This window comes from Chrysemys picta, unplaced genomic scaffold (assembly GCF_011386835.1).
Source record: "Chrysemys picta bellii isolate R12L10 unplaced genomic scaffold, ASM1138683v2 scaf94, whole genome shotgun sequence".
NCBI classification, from domain to species: domain Eukaryota; kingdom Metazoa; phylum Chordata; order Testudines; family Emydidae; genus Chrysemys; species Chrysemys picta.
The window spans coordinates 125083-147246 of record NW_027052801.1 but is presented as its reverse complement, the minus strand read 5'-3'; the positions used below and the strand labels follow the sequence as shown (position 1 = coordinate 147246).

General features: G+C 47.7%; 1 protein-coding gene across 1 annotated transcript in view; it reads right to left on the bottom strand.

Annotated features, from left to right (window-relative positions):
• The window catches only part of LOC135977999 (trichohyalin-like), a 55331-nt gene that overhangs the window by 7054 nt on the left and 26113 nt on the right, over positions 1-22164 (bottom strand). Inside the window, exons 3-5 of the mRNA XM_065579121.1 lie at positions 14313-14393; positions 13903-14115; positions 147-236 (exon numbers count right to left, since the gene is read on the bottom strand). Coding sequence (XP_065435193.1) covers positions 147-236; positions 13903-14115; positions 14313-14393 — 384 coding nt within the window. The remainder of the gene's footprint in view (positions 1-146; positions 237-13902; positions 14116-14312; positions 14394-22164) is intronic.

Sequence of the window (22164 nt, the reverse complement as noted above, 5' to 3'; positions counted from 1 at the left end):
GCATTACCCAGCCACAGGGGGAACTTCTGCCTCACACACCTGTAGCCCCCTCAACTCCAACCTACAGCCCCCTGCTAGCCCAGCCCTGCCCCCCGTCAGTCCTGTCGGTGCCCCTCACTCCCAACCCGCAGCCCCTCTGCACTCACCAGCTGCTGCACAAATTGTTCATATTCCCTCCTGGCAGCTTCTACTGCTTTTCTGTTTGCCTTCTCTCTCATCTCTGCCATCTCCGCCATCTGTGGTGGGAGAGGGAAAAGGGTAGGGGTGGGGATGGGATCCCCTCTGAACTGGGAGCCCCCCTTCCCCCACTCACCACCTTCTCCTAATTCCTCCAGGACCCTGCTTGCTGCTGTCACCCCCCCACTGGTGCCCCACTGGTGCCCCCTTTGTGGTGCCCCCTCCTGGCCCCCTAGTGCAATTGGCCAATGGCGGGTGGACCTGGGCTGAGAATGAACTGAAAACTGTCGGACTGGGATTTGGGCTTTCAGACCTCCCTAACCCCTTTGTATTGTTTTCAAATCAGTGGGGAAATGAGGGGAATCACCCAAAATTGTCCCCTCTACACATACGGACTGTATCAGGGGAGGAGAAAATCTTTAAAACAAACACAAAATATGAAAATCAATTTTTCTCCTACTTGTTGAAAATGAAAGCCAATGAAATTTCTCACTGAGCGATGCAGGGGGTAGCTCGGGGCGCAGGGGCCAGGACCGGGTTATTTATTGACTGACGTCGATGGGGTCGGGGCTGGATTCTGATCTCGGTGACCCCGCTGTAAATCAATCAACCTATGTGTCCTTTTGGACACTCACCTTCTCCCCATTCTTCCCAATACACCACCTCTATCTAATCTTATCTATCTATCTATCTATCCCCACACACCCCCTCTATCTATCGATCTATCTATCTATCCCCACACACCCCCTCTATCTATCTATCCCCACACACCTCATCATCTATCTATCTATCCATCCATCTATCCCCCTACACTCCCTCATATCTATCTATCTATCTATCCCCACACAACCTTCTTATCTATTGTGGAAGCAGAGAAAGAACTGACAGGAAGGGGATTGCACTGCATGACAGTTTGTTAGCAAGAGTTAGGCTAACTGTAACTTTAATAACGTGAGATTTGTAGACGCGAGGATTGTGTGAGGCGAGTGGGAAAGAACTGTGTGAGAAGTTGTTGCGACCTTGTGTAGATAATGTGTAGAAAATATTGTATGTAGACTAGAGTTAAAACAAGTGAGAAAAATAAGATATTAAAATGGCCTATGTATAAACAAAATGCAGCTGTTGCTTATTATTGTTTGTAATGAAAGGTATAAAGGTTTGCTGTAATTGTTTACCTGTAGAGAGACCTGTTTAGCTCTTTCCCTCTATGCAATTGTTAAAGAAAATAAAGTATCTGACTTGCTATACCCAAACAAAAAGTGAGAACTCTGTTATTCTCCGACAATTCTCCGACAATCGCCAGCTGAGCGGCGAACAGCAGAGGCTAACAGCGGGAGTTTGCCTGGGAGCTGTCCGAGAGGAGGTATGCTAAGTGCTGCATTGGGGGGGGTGTTGGTGGGCCTTGAGTGGGCCTGACTGGTATATAAGGGCAGTCAGCAGCGAACCAGCTGAGCGGCGAACAGCAGAGGCTAACAGCGGGAGTTTGCCTGGGAGCTGTCCAAGAGGAGGTACGCTAAGTGCTGCATTAGGGGGGCTGTGTTGGTGGGCCTCGAGTGGGCCTGACTGGTATATAAGGGCAGTCAGCAGCGAACCAGCTGAGCGGCGAACAGCAGAGGCTAACAGCGGGAGTTTGCCTGGGAGCTGTCCAAGAGGAGGTACGCTAAGTGCTGCATTAGGGGGGCTGTGTTGGTGAGTATCTGAGTGCCTGCTGCTGGGACAGTTGGTCAGTTTGACCGTGTGCTTGATTGCTTGCTTGTTTGTTTGAAAAGTGTGAATTGGGAGTGCTTTGTTCCAGGTGGGCCTTGAGTGGGCCTGACTGGTATATAAGGGCAGTCAGCAGCGAACCAGCTGAGCGGCGAACAGCAGAGGCTAACAGCGGGAGTTTGCCTGGGATTTCGTGTGGGGAGAGCGCACTGAGGCTTCCATCTGCAGGTTTCTCTGAGTAGTTCCCGCAACAGTTGAGGAAGCTCTTACGAGGACGGTGATATGGAAGGTGAGCGATCAGCTGTTGTAACCTGCACAGGTTGTGCCATGTTTGTCTTTCTTCCACAGGACAGAAGCGACTTTGTCTGTACAAAGTGCAAGCTGGTCTCCATGTTGGAAGAGAAGGTTCGAGGGCTGGAGAAACGAGTGTCGACTCTGTGTTGCATAAGGGAAAATGAAGATTTCCTGGACAGACGTCAGGAGATACTTCTACGGCCACAATGTTCTGAAGATTCAGAGCAGGCGCAGCAGGGACAGAAGGATTGTGAGGAGGTTTGGCAGCATGTGACCTCCAGAAGGAGAAAGAGGAGCGTCCATGCACCAGCAATGGAGATACAGGTGAGCAATCGTTTCCATGTTCTCTCTACAGGTACTAATGCGGAGAGTGGACTAGATGACCCATCTGAGGGAAGGGAGCAGAAGGAGACTCCACCAATTGGAAGGCAAAAGATGCACTGTCCTAGGGATGGGGGTTCCACGACCACCACTCCCAAGAGGAGGAGGAGGGTGGTGGTGGTCGGGGATTCCCTCCTCAGGGGGGACTGAGTCATCTATCTGCCGCCCCGACCGGGAAAACCGAGAGGTCTGCTGCTTGCCAGGAGCTAGGATACACGATGTGACTGAGAGACTGCCGAGACTCATGAAGCCCTCGGATCGCTACCCCTTCCTGCTTCTCCACGTGGGCACCAATGATACTGCCAAGAATGACCTTGAGCGGATCACTGCAGACTACGTGGCTCTGGGAAGAAGGATAAAGGATTTGAGGCACAAGTGGTGTTCTCGTCCATCCTCCCTGTGCAAGGAAAAGGCCGGGGTAGAGACCGTCGAATCGTGGAAGTCAACGAATGGCTACGCAGGTGGTGTCGGAGAGAAGGCTTTGATTCTTCGACCATGGGATGGTGTTCCAAGAAGAAGGAGTGCTAGGCAGAGACGGGCTCCCCCTCTCCACGAAGAGAGGGAAGAGCATCTTCACCAGCAGGCTGGCTAACCTAGTGAGGAGGGCTTTAAACTAGGTTCACCGGGGGAAGGAGACCAAAGCCCTGAGGTAAGTGGGGAAATGGGATCCTGGGAGGAAGCACAAGCAGGAGAGCGCAGGGGAGGACTCCTGTCTCATGCTGAGAAAGAGGGACGATCAAGGAGTTATCTTAAGTGCCTATACACAAATGCAAGAAGCCTGGGAAACAAGCAGGGAGAACTGGAAGTCCTGGCACAGTCAGGGAACTATGATGTGATTGGAATAACAGAGACTTGGTGGGACAACTCACATGACTGGAGTACTGTCATGGATGGATATAAACTGTTCAGGAAGGACAGGCAGGGCAGAAAAGGTGGGGGAGTTGCGTTGTATATAAGAGAGGAGTATGACTGCTCAGAGCTCCGGTATGAAACTACAGAAAAACCTGAGAGTCTCTGGATAAAGTTGAGAAGTGGGAGCAACAAGGGTGATGTCGTGGTTGTAGTCTGCTATAGACCACCAGACCAGGGGGATGAGGTGGATGAGGCTTTCTTCTGGCAACTAGCAGAAGTTGCTAGATCGCAGGCCCTGGTTCTCATGGGAGACTTTAATCACCCTGATATCCGCTGGGAGAGCAATACAGCGGTGCACAGGCAATCCAGGAAATTTTTGGAAAGTGTAGGGGACAATTTCCTGGTGCAAGTGCTGGAGGAACCAACTAGGGGCAAAGCTTTTCTTGACCTGCTGCTCACAAACAGGGAAGAACTAGTAGGGGAAGCAAAAGTGGATGGGAACCTGGGAGGCAGTGACCATGAGATGGTCGAGTTCAGGATCCTGACACAAGGAAGAAAGGAGAGCAGCAGAATACGGACCCTGGACTTCAGAAAAGCAGACTTTGACTCCCTCAGGGAACAGATGGGCAGGATCCCCTGGGAGAATAACATGAAGGGCAAAGGGGTCCAGGGAGAGCTGGCTGTATTTTAAAGAATCCTTATTGAGGTTGCAGGAACAAACCATCCCGATGTGTAGAAAGAATAGTAAATATGGCAGGCGACCAGCTTGGCTAAACAGTGAAATCCTTGCTGATCTTAAACGCAAAAAAGAAGCTTACAAGAAGTGGAAGATTGGACAAATGACCAGGGAGGAGTATAAAAATATTGCTCAGGCGTGCAGGAGTGAAATCAGGAAGGCCAAATCACACTTGGAGTTGCAGTTAGCAAGAGATGTTAAGAGTAACAAGAAGGGTTTCTTCAGGTATGTTAGCAACAAGAAGAAAATCAAGGAAAGTGTGGGCCCCTTACTGAATAAGGGAGGCAACCTAGTGACCGAGGATGTGGAAAAAGCTAATGTACTCAATGATTTTTTTGCCTCTGTCTTCACGCACAAGGTCAGCTCCCAGATTGCTGCACTGGGCAGTACAGCATGGGGAGAAGGTGACCAACCCTCTGTGGAGAAAGAAGTGTTTCGGGACTATTTAGAAAAACTGGACGTGCACAAGTCCATGGGGCCGGATGCGCTGCATCCGAGGGTGCTAAAGGAGTTGGCGGGTGAGATTGCAGAGCCATTAGCCATTATTTTTGAAAACTCATGGCGATCGGGGGAGGTCCCAGATGACTGGAAAAAGGCTAATGTAGTGCCCATCTTTAAAAAAGGGAAGAAGGAGGATCCGGGGAACTACAGGCCAGTCAGCCTCACCTCAGTCCCTGGAAAAATCATGGAGCAGGTCCTCAAGGAATCAATTATGAAACATTTAGAGGAGAGGAAAGTGATCAGGAACAGTCAGCATGGATTCACGAAGGGGAAGTCGTGCCTGACTAACCTAATTGCCTTCTATGATGAGATAACTGGCTCTGTGGATGAGGGGAAAGCAGTGGATGTGTTATTCCTTGACTTTAGCAAAGCTTTTGATACGGTTTCCCACAGTATTCTTGCCGCCAAGTTAAAGAAGTATGGGCTGGATGAATGGACTGTAAGGTGGATAGAAAGCTGGCTAGATCGTCGGGCTCAACGGGTAGTGATCAATGGCTCCATGTCTAGTTGGCAGCCGGTTTCAAGTGGAGTGCCCCAAGGGTCGGTCCTGGGGCCGGTTTTGTTTAATATCTTTATTAATGATCTGGAGGATGGTGTGGACTGCACTCTCAGCAAGTTTGCAGATGACACTAAACTAGGAGGCATGGTAGATACACTAGAGGGTAGGGATCGGATACAGAGGGACCTAGACAAATTAGAGGATTGGGCTGAAAAAAACCTGATGAGGTTCAACAAGGACAATTGCAGAGTCCTGCACTTAGGACGGAAGAATCCCATGCACTGCTACAGACTAGGGACCGAATGGCTAGGTAGCAGTTCTGCAGAAAAGGACCTAGGGGACACAGTGGACGAGAAGCTAGATATGAGTCAACAGTGTGCTCTTGTTGCCAAGAAGGCTAACGGCATTTTGGGCTGTATAAGTAGGGGCATTGCCAGCAGATCGAGGAACGTGATCGTTCCCCTTTATTCGACATTGGTGAGGCCTCATCTGGAATACTGTGTCCAGTTTTGGGCCCCACACTACAAGAAGGATGTGGAAAAATTGGAAAGAGTCCAGCGGAGGGCAACAAAAATGATTAGGGGTCTGGAGCACATGACTTATGAGGAGAGGCTGAGGGAACTGGGATTGTTTAGTCTCCAGAAAAGAAGAATGAGGGGGGATTTGATAGCAGCCTTCAACTACCTGAAGGGGGGTTCCAAAGAGGATGGAGCTCGGCTGTTCTCAGTGGTGGCAGACGACAGAACAAGGAGCAATGGTCTCAAGTTGCAGTGGGGGAGGTCCAGGTTGGAAATCAGGAAAAACTATTTCACTAGGAGGGTGGTGAAACACTGGAATGCGTTACCTAGGGAGGTGGTGGAGTCTCCTTCCTTGGAGGTTTTTAAGGCCCGGCTTGACAAAGCCCTGGCTGGGATGATTTAGCTGGGAATTGGTCCTGCTTTGAGTAGGGGGTTGGACTAGATGACCTCTTGAGGTCCCTTCCAACTCTGATATTCTATGATTCTATGAATTTGGGGGCTCGTCCGGGATGACAACGCCTGCAGAGGTACCGGCAGCTGCTACGGATCGTTCCCCTTCGAACCCCATGGCGCCACAATAGAGGTAAGAGACCTTTTAAAATCTCTATTGGGGTGTCAAGGAAGGACTGTCCGTGGAGCCGTCTGTCCCTGTTGGGCTCACGCCATCCGAACTTATTGACTGTGCAGCAAGATCTGATGCAGAGCGGTTCTGGGGCATTGTTTTGCCGCCCCCAATAAGGTAGTTGTATGTGGTTCTGGGACCTGTTAGTTTGGCCGACCCCATATGCATATAAAAAATGCATAGGTATGCACCTGTGCTGAGGGGTTGTTACCGCCTCAAGAGGGGTTGTTACCGCCTCATAGTGTATTGAGTCTGGACATAAGGTACAGATGCATCGTGGTATTTGGAAATAGAGGCCTTGGGTGTGTGTGTGTGTGTGTGTGTGTGTGTGTGTGTGTGTGTGTGTGTGTGTAAACACCAGTGCGAATTGAGAGTTACCAGAAGATGCCCAGAGTACTCTGCGAAGTCTTTTGGCTCGTGACCAGAACTACTCTAACACAAGCCCGGTAACTAGAGGATCTTTTAGGAGATCTGACTCACGGTGGGCTGACTCGGCCTGGCATCGTCCGGCAAGGAAGCTACCTGGGTCTAGGAGTGTGTGAACCCATCTTCCCTCCCCTTTCCTCTCTGTGTGAGCCACTGACAGTCTGATCATCTCGCTGGATGCAAAGAGAATGAGCGGCGCCGTCTCTCTGAGACTAGCCGACGCTCTTTGCTGAAGGGAGGTGTAGGAGGGTTGTGGTCATCCTCGTTAGCCTCTCCTGTGAGAGTATTCTATAGGGAGTTGTGACAATGCGGTTCTGGCGGGACCCAACCGAGAGTGCCAACTCAGGACAAATTGCTCAAACAGGGCAGTTACAGCCCAAGGCCGGGGTTCTTCCACCTCTAAGGCAAACCAAACCAGCCAGACTAAAACTTCGGTCTCATCCCACTGGCTAACCGCAAGTCTCACAAGCAATCTCCTTAGACACTCCAGTTTCCCAGTATTACCACCAGTGCCACTCGTTATGGGGACAAATGGTTATGAAAACCAATACCCCAGTAAAAGAAAAAGGTTCTCCTGATCCCAAAGGACCAAGCCCCAGACCCAGGTCAATATACAAATCAGATCTTACCCACAAATCACGCTGTTGCCAATCCTTTAGAATCTAAAATCTAAAGGTTTATTCATAAAAGGAAAAAGACAGAGATGAGAGTTAGAATTGGTTAAATGGAATCAATTACATACAGTAATGGCAAAGTTCTTGGTTCAGGCTTGCAGCAGCGATGGAATAAACTGCAGGTTCAAATCAAGTCTCTGGAATACATCCCCAGCCGGGATGGGTCCTCAGTCCTTTGTTCAGAGCTTCAGTTTGTAGCAAAGTTCCTCCAGAAGTAAGAAGCAGGATTGAAGACCAGATGGAGATGAGGCATCAGCCTTATATAGTCTCTTCCAGGTGTAAGAACACCTCTTTGTTCTTACTGTGGAAAATTACAGCAAAATGGAGTCTGGAGTCACATGGGCCAGTCCCTGCATACTTTGCTGAGTTACAAGGCGTATCTGCCTTCTCTCAATGGGTCCATTGTATAGCTGATGGTCCTTAATGGGCCATCAAGCAGGCTAGGCAGAGCTAATCTCAGCTTGTCTGGGATGTCACCCAGAAGCATAGCATAAGTTTGCCATACAGACAGTATAGAGCCAATATTTATAACTTCAACTACAAAATTGATACACACATATAGACAGCATAATCATAACCAGTAAACCATAACCTTGTCCTAGGCACCCCATTTGACCCCCTTTATACAAGATTTGCGTGCCACTACAGGACCTTGGTTGCAACAATGATCTATACGGTCCCAGTTTATGTCAATAACGTCACACCCCCAACGCAAAATTGATGTAGGAAGGGATGACACAAACATCACTGACTGCATCCCAAGAGCTCCCCATCCTGGGTTCTGTCTCACTACAGCTAGTATTGGGGTAGGAGCCATACCAGTGTGTAACAGAAATGGTTTATCAAAATCATGTTCAACCACATGATTGAACCTCTTTACAAACTCAAGGTAAAACTTAGTTAGAACAATAGTGGATTGGATCTGCTCTGGCAGCATGGTTCCTGTATGTGTCATGTGATCTTGCCAAGAGCTAAAGAAAACAGCTACTTTATCCATACAAGCTCGGGCAAATGTTTGGAACCCAATTAACATCGAATAAATGCAGATATTAATGTTCTTCATAGTACAGGAATCTTGGCATTTAGCCATGAAAGCAATATGGTAGTGTGCCTCAGTCTTCCTTTTCATACAGCACATTAGGTCTGGAATGCCTTTTCCCTTGTGAAAAGTTCCCATATTGTTTATAGGCATTAACTGTGAAACCCCAGTGTAACAAGGCCTTTTAACATAACGTGTGTTCTCATGTATTCCTTTTAACATGTTCAAGGGATTCTCCAAAAGATTAGGCAGATTGTATATTTTTACAGTTTGTGGCAATAGCAACACATTCATTACAAAATTTAGCAATAACAACAAGTTCATTGCAAGTGTCCATCTACAATCATGTTTGTCATGCCACACCTTTGGCTCAATACCATTGGAGTTTGGGCATTTTAGGGTTAACCTGTGGCTTCCCTTTGCAAAATTCAGTTTTCTCTTTCCTCCTTGTCCTGCAGGATCAAACCCTGATTTCTCTTGCTTAACAGAATTCACTGGCTGATGGGGTGGGCCCTCTGTGCTAACAGCTATTACCAAGTCCTCCCTTTCCCAGCCAGGCAAGTAATTTGCACTACCCCAGACCACAGCCAGTCCACCAGTTTTCACATCCTTAACTGCTATCATTTCCAAGGCTGGACTCTGCCTTAAAGAGATACCACACAAATCCAAAGAGTCTGCGGGTGAGACTTTGCTCGCTCTCCCCCGCATCCTCAAGCATTCAGCCATAAAACTGCTCTGCTCTGACACATCAGTAACCAAATCTGTCCTCAAACCCTGAAGCACAAACTGCTCATTTAAAGAATCAGAAAGGAGACATTCCTGTTCCAACACCATTGTCTCCCCAACAGGTTGGCCCCACACAGGCACTTGGTTATAGGGCTGCCTCAATTCCTTAACAACTTTTACTTCCTCTGAGACCTTCTCAAAGCTACCCACACTGGATCTTTTAAAAGGAAAGTCAGTGGATCCATTCACAACAGACAATTTTTGGCTGCTAGGAACTGAAACTTCCTTGATTAAATCACTCTCACACCCTTCAGTTGCAGGGAACTGCTTGCACCGAATACCATGAGGATTCCTTTCTCCAGGAGCTTTTCTAAGCAGCAATTCACCCCTCACAGAAATTCTGCCCTTACCCTCTTCACCTAGGGCTTGCTCTAAAGGAACACTTTCCTGAGCAACAACAGACTCTGTCTGGGTCTTACTTACATTCAGGATCACCTTTGGCCCATCAGGCAGATCTCTACACAATCCCCTTTCAGGCGAACCCATAGACTTCCTTGATAAAAGGTTAGAAATATTTCCCTTCTCTTTGCCACACACAAGCTTAGGAATTTTTTCCTTTTTGCTACAAGTTGTTAAACTGTCCGTAGGTACCACAACCAAATTACCTTTCTGCTCTCCTTGTGCCCTGGCTAGGGTATCACCCTGATCAGACAGAGTTGTTACACCCTTCTCCAACCACACATGAGCAACAGGCCAAATACAAGCACCAGAATTGTCTGGTCTCTGGGATTTTGCTAAGACACTAACTGGATGCAACCTAGTTACGGTGCCATTCTCCCCAGCAGATGCAAACTTAGGACCATTCCCTTCCTGGGCTTTAGTTAAATCCAGAACCAACTCTGAGACAACTAAATTACTCTCAACCATCACAGGCCGAAAGGCACCTTCTGTCTGCTCCACAGACAAAAAAGAGTTGGCGACGCATTTTCCTTTACTAGACATACAGTTTGGGATTTCATTTCCCTTGTCCCAGCACACCCGGCTGTTCACAGACAACTGCTTGGAGACTGGGGTAGCTTCCTCCATAGGCAAGTCAATACCCCTGACAGACACAGGCACATTTCCTTCACTGTCACTATTCTTCGCACAGGAAACAGATAAGGTATAGGGACACTCATCTTCCACTCTCCTTGCCTTCCCAAACTGCTGACTAGATAAAGCCATCAGCTCACAAGACTGCCTAGGCTCATCCAAAATCTCCTTGTTCTCCTCTCCCTTCGCTTGATCTAATTCCAGGTTTACTTCTGAGACATTAGATAGACATTCAGAAACTTCATTCACAGCCAAACAGCTACTTTCCAAAGACAAACTTTTGGAGAAACCCTCCATAGGCATAACCTTAGGATCAATCCTCTCTTGTGCCTGGTTTGTATTAACTTGACTGACCATAGCTTTAATATCATTTCCAATCATAATATCCTTAGGGATTATGTCTTTTACTCCCACAACCATGGTGCCCTCCAATCCCTTCCATTTCAGGTGGATTTTAGCCAAAGGCACCCCGACAAAATACTTGGATAAGGCTACAACAGTTACATCTTCACCTGGCAAATAATCTTCCTTCCTGACAAGACTTGCTTTAACCAGAGTAATATCTGCTGCGGTGTCCCTCCATGCCATACACCTCACTCCATTCACTTCTGCACTGCTAATAAACTCTGCGTTATTTCCCCCATATTTAGCTTTAATGTGAGTTTTAAGGTCAAATTCTTCAGAGACCACAGAAACAGCATTTGCACACAGGGCACCAATGCTGGGCTCTGTGTGGCTTGCCTGTGAGTTTACAACAACAGGGTTAGCATTGGCTGTGGCATTTGGGGTTGCTGGTTTTGGGCTGCCCTTCAGTGTCGGGCAGTCTGGTCTCATGTGGCCCAGCATACCACAGCGATAGCATGTAACCTGTTCCGTCCTGGGATGTGAGTTCCTACCCTCTGGGCCCCCTTGAACTCTTTTAGAAGAGTCAGGTTTATTTTTAAATCCTTCCCTCCTCTTGAACTGGGGAGAATGGTGATCAGTTTTCCCCGGGGTTTTACACCCTTCTCGAGCCCTGTTTTGGGTATGGGCATCCGCAATCTCTGCTGCCCGTAGGACTGACTCAGGGTCCCTGTCACACACAGCTGCTCTCACATTGTCAGGCACAATGTCTAAGAACTGTTCCAAAGTTATTAAATCCAGCAGTTTTTCAAAACTCCCATGCGCCTTAGCTCCCATAACCCACTATGTCACAGGAGTGATCCTTAATTTCTGAGCCGCTAGCGCGGACAGGGCATCCTCCCTGTGTGTGTAATTAAAAAAATGGGTGGGGAACAGTCTAAGCATTTCCTCTCACCCCCTAAGGGTACCCCAGCTTATTTCATGTACGTACATTATGGTCCGAAAACCTGCAGGTATTTAGAGAATTGAAATCTTTACACGCGTGCAAATCTATCTAAACAATGGCCACTAGAAGGTACCTTCAATTTAAATAAACTTACATATCTCAGAAAAACCCTGGCTTCGCCAAAAGCCTCTGATACTCAGTGGGAGCAATTTGTCTATTGGTAAAAGAAAGCGACAAAGAGACTCCATGAGTCTCGGGTGCGGAGTCTAAAAGTGATATATTAAATATCACTAAGGCTAAAAAGGCATTGCAGTAAAATCTAGCAAGTTCAAAAATTCAGAATTTCCTAAATAACCAGCTAATGGCCATTCAAAATGATCTTGAGCATCAGGCTTGGCCCACTGCCCTTACAGACACATCAGAAGTACCATCTAATCTGTGGCCATAAAAACATACTTGGAGACTTTCTGGGTGAAAGTGCGGACGTTCTCAGTGCTCCTTCCAAGCATATGAACCGGTTAGGGGGGTGTGGGCTCCCACATACCGAATCCTGCCGGGTCCATGAAAAAAATGCATGTGGAATTGGGTAATTCACCAAAACATCTAAAAAATTAAACTACCTGGTATGCCCAATCAATTTTTAGTCAGTGCTCCTAAAATTACACCTGACATTTAAATAAAGTTAGAAAGTCAATGGACATTTTGGCCGTTAAAACCCCCACAGCTTCAGTGTATACGTAAACTAAAACCAAAAAAAGTTGTCACTGTTCATAATTACGTTTGCTAAAAAAATAAAAAACAAAAAACTACCCTAACAAAACATTTACTTTTCCAAGCTAATAATAACTGTGTGTATATTAATGCCACCACATTGCACGACATATATTTTAATCTCACTACCACTGCAGCAATCATATTATCTACTGGCCTGCAAATAAAGTTTTGCAAATAGCCCTTAAGTTCCAAAGACCCTTTAATTAAACTAGTTTAATACCAAAATCAATTTCAAAATTTGCTTTCACTGTTACCAAAGGTTCAAAAAATCTCTAAAGTACAAAAGCAAATTCACATGCTTCAAAATATATATCAAGTTAAAAAGTATGTCTTTCATACAGCTTATAAAATGTCCACCTTATGTACTAAATATAATATATTATGTTTTATAACTAAAAATGTACAACAACCCCATCATATTCTCGCTATAAAAATGTTATTGCTTGCATTGTTGTTAGCTAGTGTAAAAGTATGTTATTATTATTGTAGAAAACATAATAATAATAATACCTTTCATGTCCATGCTCATCATGCATTATCATTACATCCAATCAAACCCTCTAAGATTAAAGCATCCAATGTAAAATCTAAATTCCAAAACTTAATGCAAATAAAAATTGAAAAATATTGGTTGTACTAGTAGTACAAAAGTGGGGGTTGTGGAAGCAGAGAAAAAACTGACAGGAAGGGGATTGCAAAGCATGACAGTTTGTTAGCAAGAGTCAGGCTAACTGTAACCCTAATAACGTGAGATTTGTAGACGCGAGGATTGTGTGAGGCGAGTGGGAAAGAACTGTGTGAGAAGTTCTTGCGATCTTGTGTAGATAATGTGTAGAAAATATTGTATGTAGACTAGAGTCAAAACAAGTGAGAAAAATAAGATATCAAGATGGCCTATGTATAAACAAAATGCAGCTGTTGCTTATTATTGTCTGTAATGAAAGGTATAAAGGTTTGCTGTAACTGTTTACCACTAGAGAGACCTGTTTAGCTCTCTCCCTCTACGCAATTGTTAGAGAAAATAAAGTATCTGACTTGCTGTACCCAAACAAAAAGTGAGAACTCTGTTATTCTCCAACACTATCTATCTATCTATCTATCTATCTATCTATCTATCTATCTATCTATCTATCTATCGCCACACACCCCATCTATCTATCTATCTATCCCCACACGCCCCATCTATCTATCTATCAATCTACCTATCTATCCCCTTGCATACAGAGGTTCCCAGTGCTGAGTGCTGGGACAGACCCTTTACCCGAGTGAGGTGTGATGGTTCCTTCCCGCTGTGTGTCCCTCCACAGAAGGGGCTCCTGATCTGAACACCCTGCCCTGCTCTCCCGCTCATCCCCCTGACCTAGGGTGTTGGTGCCTGTCTTGCTCGAGGCCACCTACCATCCAAACTGGGGCCCACCCAGCTGCCGAACCCTCCCCCGCATCTGGCCAAAGCCCCCAGCCAGAACCCCAATGGCCACTGCTTCCTCCAGCTCCACTACAACTACACTCGCCCTGATGCCTACTCCGATAGCCGCACCCACCACTGCCAGGAACCACCCCCCGACCCATGGCCAGGCCCAACCACTCGGCCTTCTTCACTTTAAAGCGCTGCCCGTAGGCCGTCAGGAACTCGTCCATCTGCTTGTCCAGCTCCTCCTTCAGCTCCTCCAGGGCCGCCTGTTTCTGGGGGTCCTCACCCCGCAGCTCCCCCCGGCAGCGCTCCAGCAGCTCCTGGCGTTTCCCCTCCAGGCGTCGCTGCATTTCCGCAGGCTTCACACTCAGGCAGCGGCGCATGCTCTGGTGGCCACGGTCCTGTGGGGAGCGGGAGAGATTGGCCATTAGGGACGGGTTCTAGTGTTTCCCAGCCACAGGGGGCACCACTATGTCATGCACCCACAGCCCCTTCAATTCCGAACCACCACAGCCCCGTGCTATCCCATCCTTGCCCCTCCGCCCCCCCAGCTCTGCCGGTGACCCTCACTCCCGACCCGCAGCCCTTCTGTGATCACCAACAGCTGCACAAATTGTTCATATTTCCTCCTGGAGGCTTCTACTGCTTTTCTGTTTTCCTCCTCCATCATCGCTGCCATCTGTGGTGGGATGGGAAAAAGGGTGGGGGATGGGGATGGAACCATCTCTGAACTGGGAACCCCTCTCCCCCCACTCACCATTTCCACATTCCTCCAGGGCTCTGCTCGCTACTGTCATCTCCCCACTGCCCCCTGACCCCCCACATTCCCCCAGAGCCAGGGACAGCCCCCTAATGATTCATAGATTCATAGATTCATAGATTCTAGGACTGGAAGGGACCTCGAGAGGTCATCGAGTCCAGTCCCCTGCCCGCATGGCAGGACCAAATACTGTCTAGATCATCCCTGATAGACATTTATCTAACCTACTCTTAAATATCTCCAGAGATGGAGATTCCACCACCTCCCTAGGCAATTTATTCCAGTGTTTAACCACCCTAACAGTTAGGAACTTTTTCCTAATGTCCAACCTAGACCTCCCTTGCTGCAGTTTAAACCCATTGCTTCTGGTTCTATCCTTAGAGGCTAAGGTGAACAAGTTTTCTCCCTCCTCCTTATGACAGCCTTTTAAATACCTGAAAATTGCTATCATGTCCCCTCTCAGTCTTCTCTTTTCCAAACTAAACAAACCCAATTCTTTCAGCCTTCCTTCATAGGTCATGTTCTCAAGACCTTTAATCATTCTTGTTGCTCTTCTCTGGACCCGCTCCAATTTCTCCACATCTTTTTTAAAATGCGGTGCCCAGAACTGGACACAATACTCCAGCTGAGGCCTAACCAGAGCAGAGTAGAGCGGAAGAATGACTTCTCGTGTCTTGCTCACAACACACCTGTTAATACATCCCAGAATCATGTTTGCTTTTTTTGCAACAGCATCACACTGTTGACTCATATTTAGCTTGTGGTCCACTATAACCCCTAGATCCCTTTCTGCCGTACTCCTTCCTAGACAGTCTCTTCCCATTCTGTATGTGTGAAACTGATTTTTCCTTCCTAGGTGGAGCACTTTGCATTTGTCTTTGTTAAACTTCATCCTGTTTACCTCAGCCCATTTCTCCAATTTGTCCAGATCATTTTGAATTATGACCCTGTCCTCCAAAGCAGTTGCAATCCCTCCCAGTTTGGTATCATCCGCAAACTTAATAAGCGTACTTTCTATGCCAATATCTAAGTCGTTGATGAAGATATTGAACAGCGCCGGTCCCAAAACAGACCCCTGCGGTACCCCACTCGTTATGCCTTTCCAGCAGGATTGGGAACCATTAATAACAACTCTCTGAGTACGGTTATCCAGCCAGTTATGCACCCACCTTATAGTAGCCCCATCTAAATTGTATTTGCCTAGTTTATCGATAAGAATATCATGCGAGACTGTATCAAATGCCTTACTAAAGTCTAGGTATACCACATCCACAGCTTCACCCTTATCCACAAGGCTCGTTATCCTATCAAAGAAAGTTATCAGATTGGTTTGGCATGATTTGTTCTTCACAAATCCATGCTGGCTGTTCCCTATCACCTTACCACCTTCCAAGTGTTTGCAGATGATTTCCTTAATTACTTGCTCCATTATCTTCCCTGGCACAGAAGTTAAACTAACTGGTCTGTAGTTTCCTGGGTTGTTTTTATTTCCCTTTTTATAGATGGGCACTATATTTGCCCTTTTCCAGTCTTCTGGAATCTCTCCCGTCTCCCATGATTTTCCAAAGATAATAGCTAGAGGCTCAGATACCTCCTCTATTAGCTCCTTGAGTATTCTAGGATGCATTTCATCAGGCCCTGGTGACTTGCAGGCATCTAACTTTTCTAAGTGATTTTTAACTTGTTCTTTGTTTATTTTATCTGCTAAACCTACCCCCTTCCCATTAGCATTCACTATGTTAGGCATTCCTTCAGACTTCTCGGTGAAGACCGAAACAAAGAAGTCATTAAGCATCTCTGCCATTTCCAAGTTTCCTGTTACTGTTTCTCCCTCTTCACTAAGCAGTGGGCCTACCCTGTCTTTGGTTTTCCTCTTGCTTCTAATGTATTGATAAAAAGTCTTCTTGTTTCCCTTTATTCCCGTAGCTAGTTTGAGCTCATTTTGTGCCTTTGCCTTTCTAATCTTGCCCCTGCAAGTTGTTTGTGTGTTGTTTGCCTATATTCATCCTTTGTAATCTGTCCTAGTTTCCATTTTTTATATGACTCCTTTTTATTTTTTAGATCATGCAAGATCTCGTGGTTAAGCCAAGGTGGTCTTTTGCCACATTTTCTATCTTTCCTAACCAGCGGAATAGCTTGCTTTTGGGCCCTTAATAGTGTCCCTTTGAAAAACTGCCAACTCTCCTCAGTTGTTTTTCCCCTCAGTCTTGATTCCCATGGGACCTTACCTATCAGCTCTCTGAGCTTACCAAAATCTGCCTTCCTGAAATCCATTGTCTCTATTTTGCTGTTCTCCCTTCTACCCTTCCTTAGAATTGCAAACTCTATGATTTCATGATCACTTTCACCCAGGTTGCCTTCTACTTTCAAATTCTCAACGAGTTCCTCCCTATTTGTTAAAATCAAGTCTAGAACAGCTTCCCCCCAGTAGCTTTTTCAACCTTCTGGAATAAAAAGTTGTCTCCAATGCAGTCCAAGAATTTGTTGGATAGTCTGTGCCCCGCTGTGTTATTTTCCCAACATATATCCGGATAGTTGAAGTCCCCCAACATCACAGCAAGGGCCACATTAGCATCACCCCTGTGGAGGGGGCTGGTTCTCCGGCTGGGTCTCTGGGGGTTCCCTTATCTCTCAGGGGCTGGGGTCAGGGAGCCCCAATCAGGACATTTTGCAGGGGCTGTGGTGGTGCCCCCTCCTGGCCTACTGCAACTGGCTAATGGCAGGAGGATCTGGGGTGAGAATAAACTGAAACTGTTGGTTTGGGATTTGGGGGTGTTCTAACCTCCCTAACCTCTTAGGATTGTTTTAAAATCAGTGGGGAAATGAGAGGAAATGCCCCCAAATTGTCCCCTCTACACACGCACTGAATCAGGGGAGGAGAAAATATTTAAAACAAACATAAAGTATGAAAATCAATTTTTCTTCCACTTGTTGAAAATGAAAACCAAAAAAACTTGTGACCGAGGGATGCAGGGGGTGGCTCGGAGCACAGGATCTACGCCCATGTTATTTATCTACTGAGGTCGATGGGATCTGGGCTGGATTCTGATCTCGGTGACCCGGCTGTAAATCGGTCAACCTCTGTGTCCTTTTGTAATCTCGCAAAATTACCTGTTGTAAGTTTGTTTTTATCTATCCCCAAACATCCTCATATCTATCTATCCCCTGCATACAGAGGTTCCCAGTGCTGACGGCTGGGACAGACCCTTACCCAGAGTGAGGTGTGATGGTTTCTTCCCACTATCTGCCCCCCGCAGCAGGGGCTCCTAATCTGAACACCCTGCCCTCCTCTCCAGCTCATTCCCCTGACCTGGGGTATTGGTGCCTGTCTTGTTCTGGGCCATCTTCAGTCCAAACCAGGCCCACGGCCAGTGCCCAACCCCCCCAATCAGGCCAAAGACCCCGGCCCCAATCCCAATGGCCACTGCTTCCTGAGAGGGGAGAAGATGAGGGTCTCTTACCATCTGGCGTCCCTGCCCTGCTCCTGGTGAACTGAGTGCCAGGGTGGGGCAATAGATAGCACCGGGTGCCGCTCGCCCTCAGGGCTTCCAACACCAGGGGCTGCTCAGCAGAGACCTCCAGGTCCTGCGGGAGTCAAAGCAACATTTGTGGCCGTCAGCAGGGAATCAGACCCGCTTTGGAAACGTTCAGCTCCGCCCCAAAGTTTGCTGTTTCCATGAACACACGTGGTATCTGATCATTACCTGTGTGATTTCTCCAAGATACTCCTGCCCCGTGTCCGCGCTGTAGGCTCCAGAGAGCTGCCAGTCTCGCACCAACAGGTCCAGGTGCTGCAACAGAGAGCACAGGAGAAGGGTCACACTGGGGCTGGGGGCACAGAGAAGAGACCAGAGCTGGAGGCTGTTGTCCAACCCAGCCACGGACACTGAGACCCTGGACATGATGTGGGCGTGGAGGGAGAACAATGGACTGGCTGTTTCTTTGTCCAGCATCTGACACAATGGGGTCTGGGTCTAGGACGGGGGCTCTGAGGTGCTCTGGCAATAGAGACAGTAAATAGGAATAGTAAGAATCAGGTGGGATAACAGGACTGGTGGGGGGTGGAACAAGCATTATATCCTCATATGGGGGGTGATGGGAAACAAGGATCCACCTGGATTGGGGCCAGATTGCAGGTCCCTCCAACCTCCTTCGCAACCTGAATAAACATCTGAGATGCAGAAAGAGAAAGAGAAAGAGAGAGAGAGAGAGAGCGAGCAACATTTTTCCATCTTGAACAAACCATCCCCGCACATGTGACCAATCAAGATTGGCAATGCAAAATAAATGAGTGAAATAAATGCCACTGAAACTAAAGGGATCCCAGACAACATTCAGTGGAAACTGATCATTGAAGAGAGAAAAATTGACAAAATGAAGAGAGAAAACATCATTTCAAACAACAATAACTCAACACCAGTAATCAAAGATATAAAAGCAATAACTGAATTCAGAAAACCCAATAGTTGGTTCTAGAAAAGTAGTCACAGAAGACACAGAAAGCCAAAAATCAAACTCATCAGCCAACAATTGGAGACCAAAAAGAAATAATGAAAAGAAGAAAACTAGTCATTGGAATCAGAAAACCAATGATTGAAACCAGAAAAGCAGTGAAATAAATCACACAATCACTTAACAAAATCAACACACTAATAATTAATGCCAAAAACCAATGGTCAAAAATAGAAAACCAGCATTTATCAAAGTCAGAAAAACAGTAATCAAAGCAAGTTATGGGGAATTAACGTCTGAAAGCCAACAATAAAAAATAAGTATTTGAAATAAGAAAACCAGTAGTCAAAGAGTCAAAACCAGCAATGCAAGTCAGAAAACCAGATATCAAAGTCAAAATACTGTACCCCAAAGTGAAAGAGAGAAAACCAGTAATCAATATCAGAAAAGCAATAACTGAATGCAGAAGTCCAATCATCAAAGCCAGAAAAGTGGTCATGAAAATCAGAAAACCAATAGCCAAACCAGAAAACCAATAATTGAAGTATGAAAACCAGATCAAGGTCACAAAACCAAGTCAAAGTTAGAAAATGAATAGTCAAAGACAGAAACCAATAGCATAAAGAAGCAATAAGTGAACAGCAGAAATGAAAAAAAAGTTTAAACACTCCAAATATATCAAGAAAAATTAAAAGCCGGTAATCAGTAGAGAGACACTAATAAATGAAGCTCTGTAAACAAACACTGAAATCTTGTAACCAATAAACAAAAAGCAGAAAACCAATAATGAACCGCTCCCCTCAAACCAGTGAGATCAAAATCTGACAATCAAAGAATGAAACCCAATAAATGAAATGGGAGTGGTGATAACTAAAGCCACAAAACTGACAAGCATGGACCAAAACACAATGAACGAGAACTGAAAACCAAAGGCTGAAAATCATAGATCGAAACCTGAGAAACAATGAGTGGAACCCAAAAACGTGCAGAGAGAAACCCAAGAAATGCTAACATTTGGCTGTTCTTTGAAAGTGGAAATTGGCATGAAAACATGCTGATTTTGTCAGCTTTCCATTTGTCAACAAAACTTTTATTTTCCATCTCCCCACATGGTCACTATGAAATCAACTGACAACTAATGGTGGGTACGAAATAACAAACAGCTAATAGCCAGTAGTGACTCACAAATAATCAATAACTGGCAGCTATTAATGAATATAAAATAACCAATTATACAAGTTAGTTAATTGGCTAAGTGAAGTAAAAGGCCTAAAAGACAACCGGATGGCATTTCTCTTTGTCTGTCTGTATCGTGATCACTTTTTGAGACCACATCTGGCCCCTTCACCCCGCTCCCCACAGCACGGCACCCCCTGCAGAGCCCTCAGTCCCGTCCCCCGCAGCACGGCTCCCCCACCCAGTAGGAGCTGAGCAATATGCCCAACACGGAGAGCTTGATGCTGGTCTCCATGCGGCGCTTCAGGTCCAGGGAGCCCTAGGTGTCCACCAGGAAGACGGCCCCCTGCAGGGACAGATCCACCGGCCACAGCGAGGAGTTCCCTGCACTGATGCCACCCTTGCCCCTGCCCAGCCCTGGCTCCTCCGCTGCCCGGCTCCCTGGGGCCGGCCCTGGGCTGGAGACAGGCTCTGGGGGAGGAGGTTCAAGCTGTGAACACCCCCCACCCCCAACTCCATCCCAGTGTGTCTGTAGGGAACTACAGGGCTGGGACCTTATCCCCATCTGCCCATTTCTTTCCCCCCTCCTCCAGCCCCTCCCGTCCCCCTGCCCCTGCACAGGACTTTACCCGCTCCAGACTCCTCCATTCCCCTCCCCCGCACTACTCCAGACCCCTGCTCCCCTTAGAATCTTCCCCCCACCCACCAGGCTCCGGAGCCGGCGCAGCAGGCAGTTCATCAGGAAGGATTTTCCCCGGCGCTGCTCCCCGATGATGGACACCAGGCAGACGGGGGCGTCCCCCACCCCACCCTGCTCCAGGCAGAGGCTCAGGGCCTCCTCGTACAGGATCAGGCTGCCTTTGTCATCCAGACGAACCAGCTGCGCCGGGCGCCCCGGCTCTGGCTGAGCCCCCGGCCCCTGCTGCAGGGACAGAGCAGGGTCAGAGCTCGGACCCCATCCCAGAGCCAGCCAGTCCCTGCTTCTGGATGAGAGCCCCGTGCCCCATTCCCATCCCCTGAACCAACTAGTCCCTGCCCCTCAGATCAGATCCTCTTGAGCCATTTCCACCCGCCGTGAGCCATCCAGTCCCCTGCCCTCCAAATCAGAGGTTGTGCCCCCTAGAGAGGAAAGGCCCCGTGTCCCATTCCCCCCCCCCCCCCCGATCCAGCCAGTCCCCGCCCTGCGTCCCTTTCCCCTGATTCAGCCTGTCTGGTCTCACCAGCTCCATCTCTTCCCGCAGGGGCTCTGTGATTTTCTTCACCAGGGCTCTCAGCCACATGTCTGGGGTCATCCTGTCCCTGGAACAGGGAGTCCGGCACTCGGGGCACTGGTAGCCCTGGGCCGAGACCCCGCGCCAGTGAGCCACGAGGCAGCCCTGGCAGAAGTTGTGGCTGCACTCAATGGAGACGGGGTCGTCCAAGACATCCAGGCAGATGGAGCAGGTGACGTCCTCCCGGAGTTGATCCATCTCTCTAGACCCACTGAATGGGGGGAACCTACTGGGTCAGGACCTGGCACCCGGAGCAGTAGGGCTCTGCTGGAGGATGGCTGATCTCTAGCCCAGGTGTGTCCCTTCCTGGCAGCAGGAGTCTGGGGAGGAGCGAGAGAACATGGGAATATTTCTGTGAACAAGCTGTGTGACTCAGTTTACCTGCCCACTTTGTGTCCCTGTCCACCGGGCAGCACCAGAGCGAGAAGATGGATTCCAAGAAGTCATGGCGGAGATTGGTAGATTCCCAGGCCAGGAGGGAGCCAGGAGCTCCTGGATAACAGGCCAGAGAACTGCCCCCAGTTAATTCCTGTTTGAACGAGAGCAGATCTCTTAGAAACACATCCCACCTCGAGGGAGAATCCACCGCACTCCTTGGTACATTGTTCCCATGGTTAATTCCCCTCCCTGGTAAACGCAGATATCTTCTTTCCAGGCTGAAAGTGTCCAGCTTCAACTTCCAGCCGTGTGGTCACGTTAGAGCTTTCTCTGCTAGCCTGAAGAGCCCATTATTAAATATTTGATCCCCGTGTAGGTGCTTCTAGACTGGAGCAAGTCACCCTGGGAGGTGG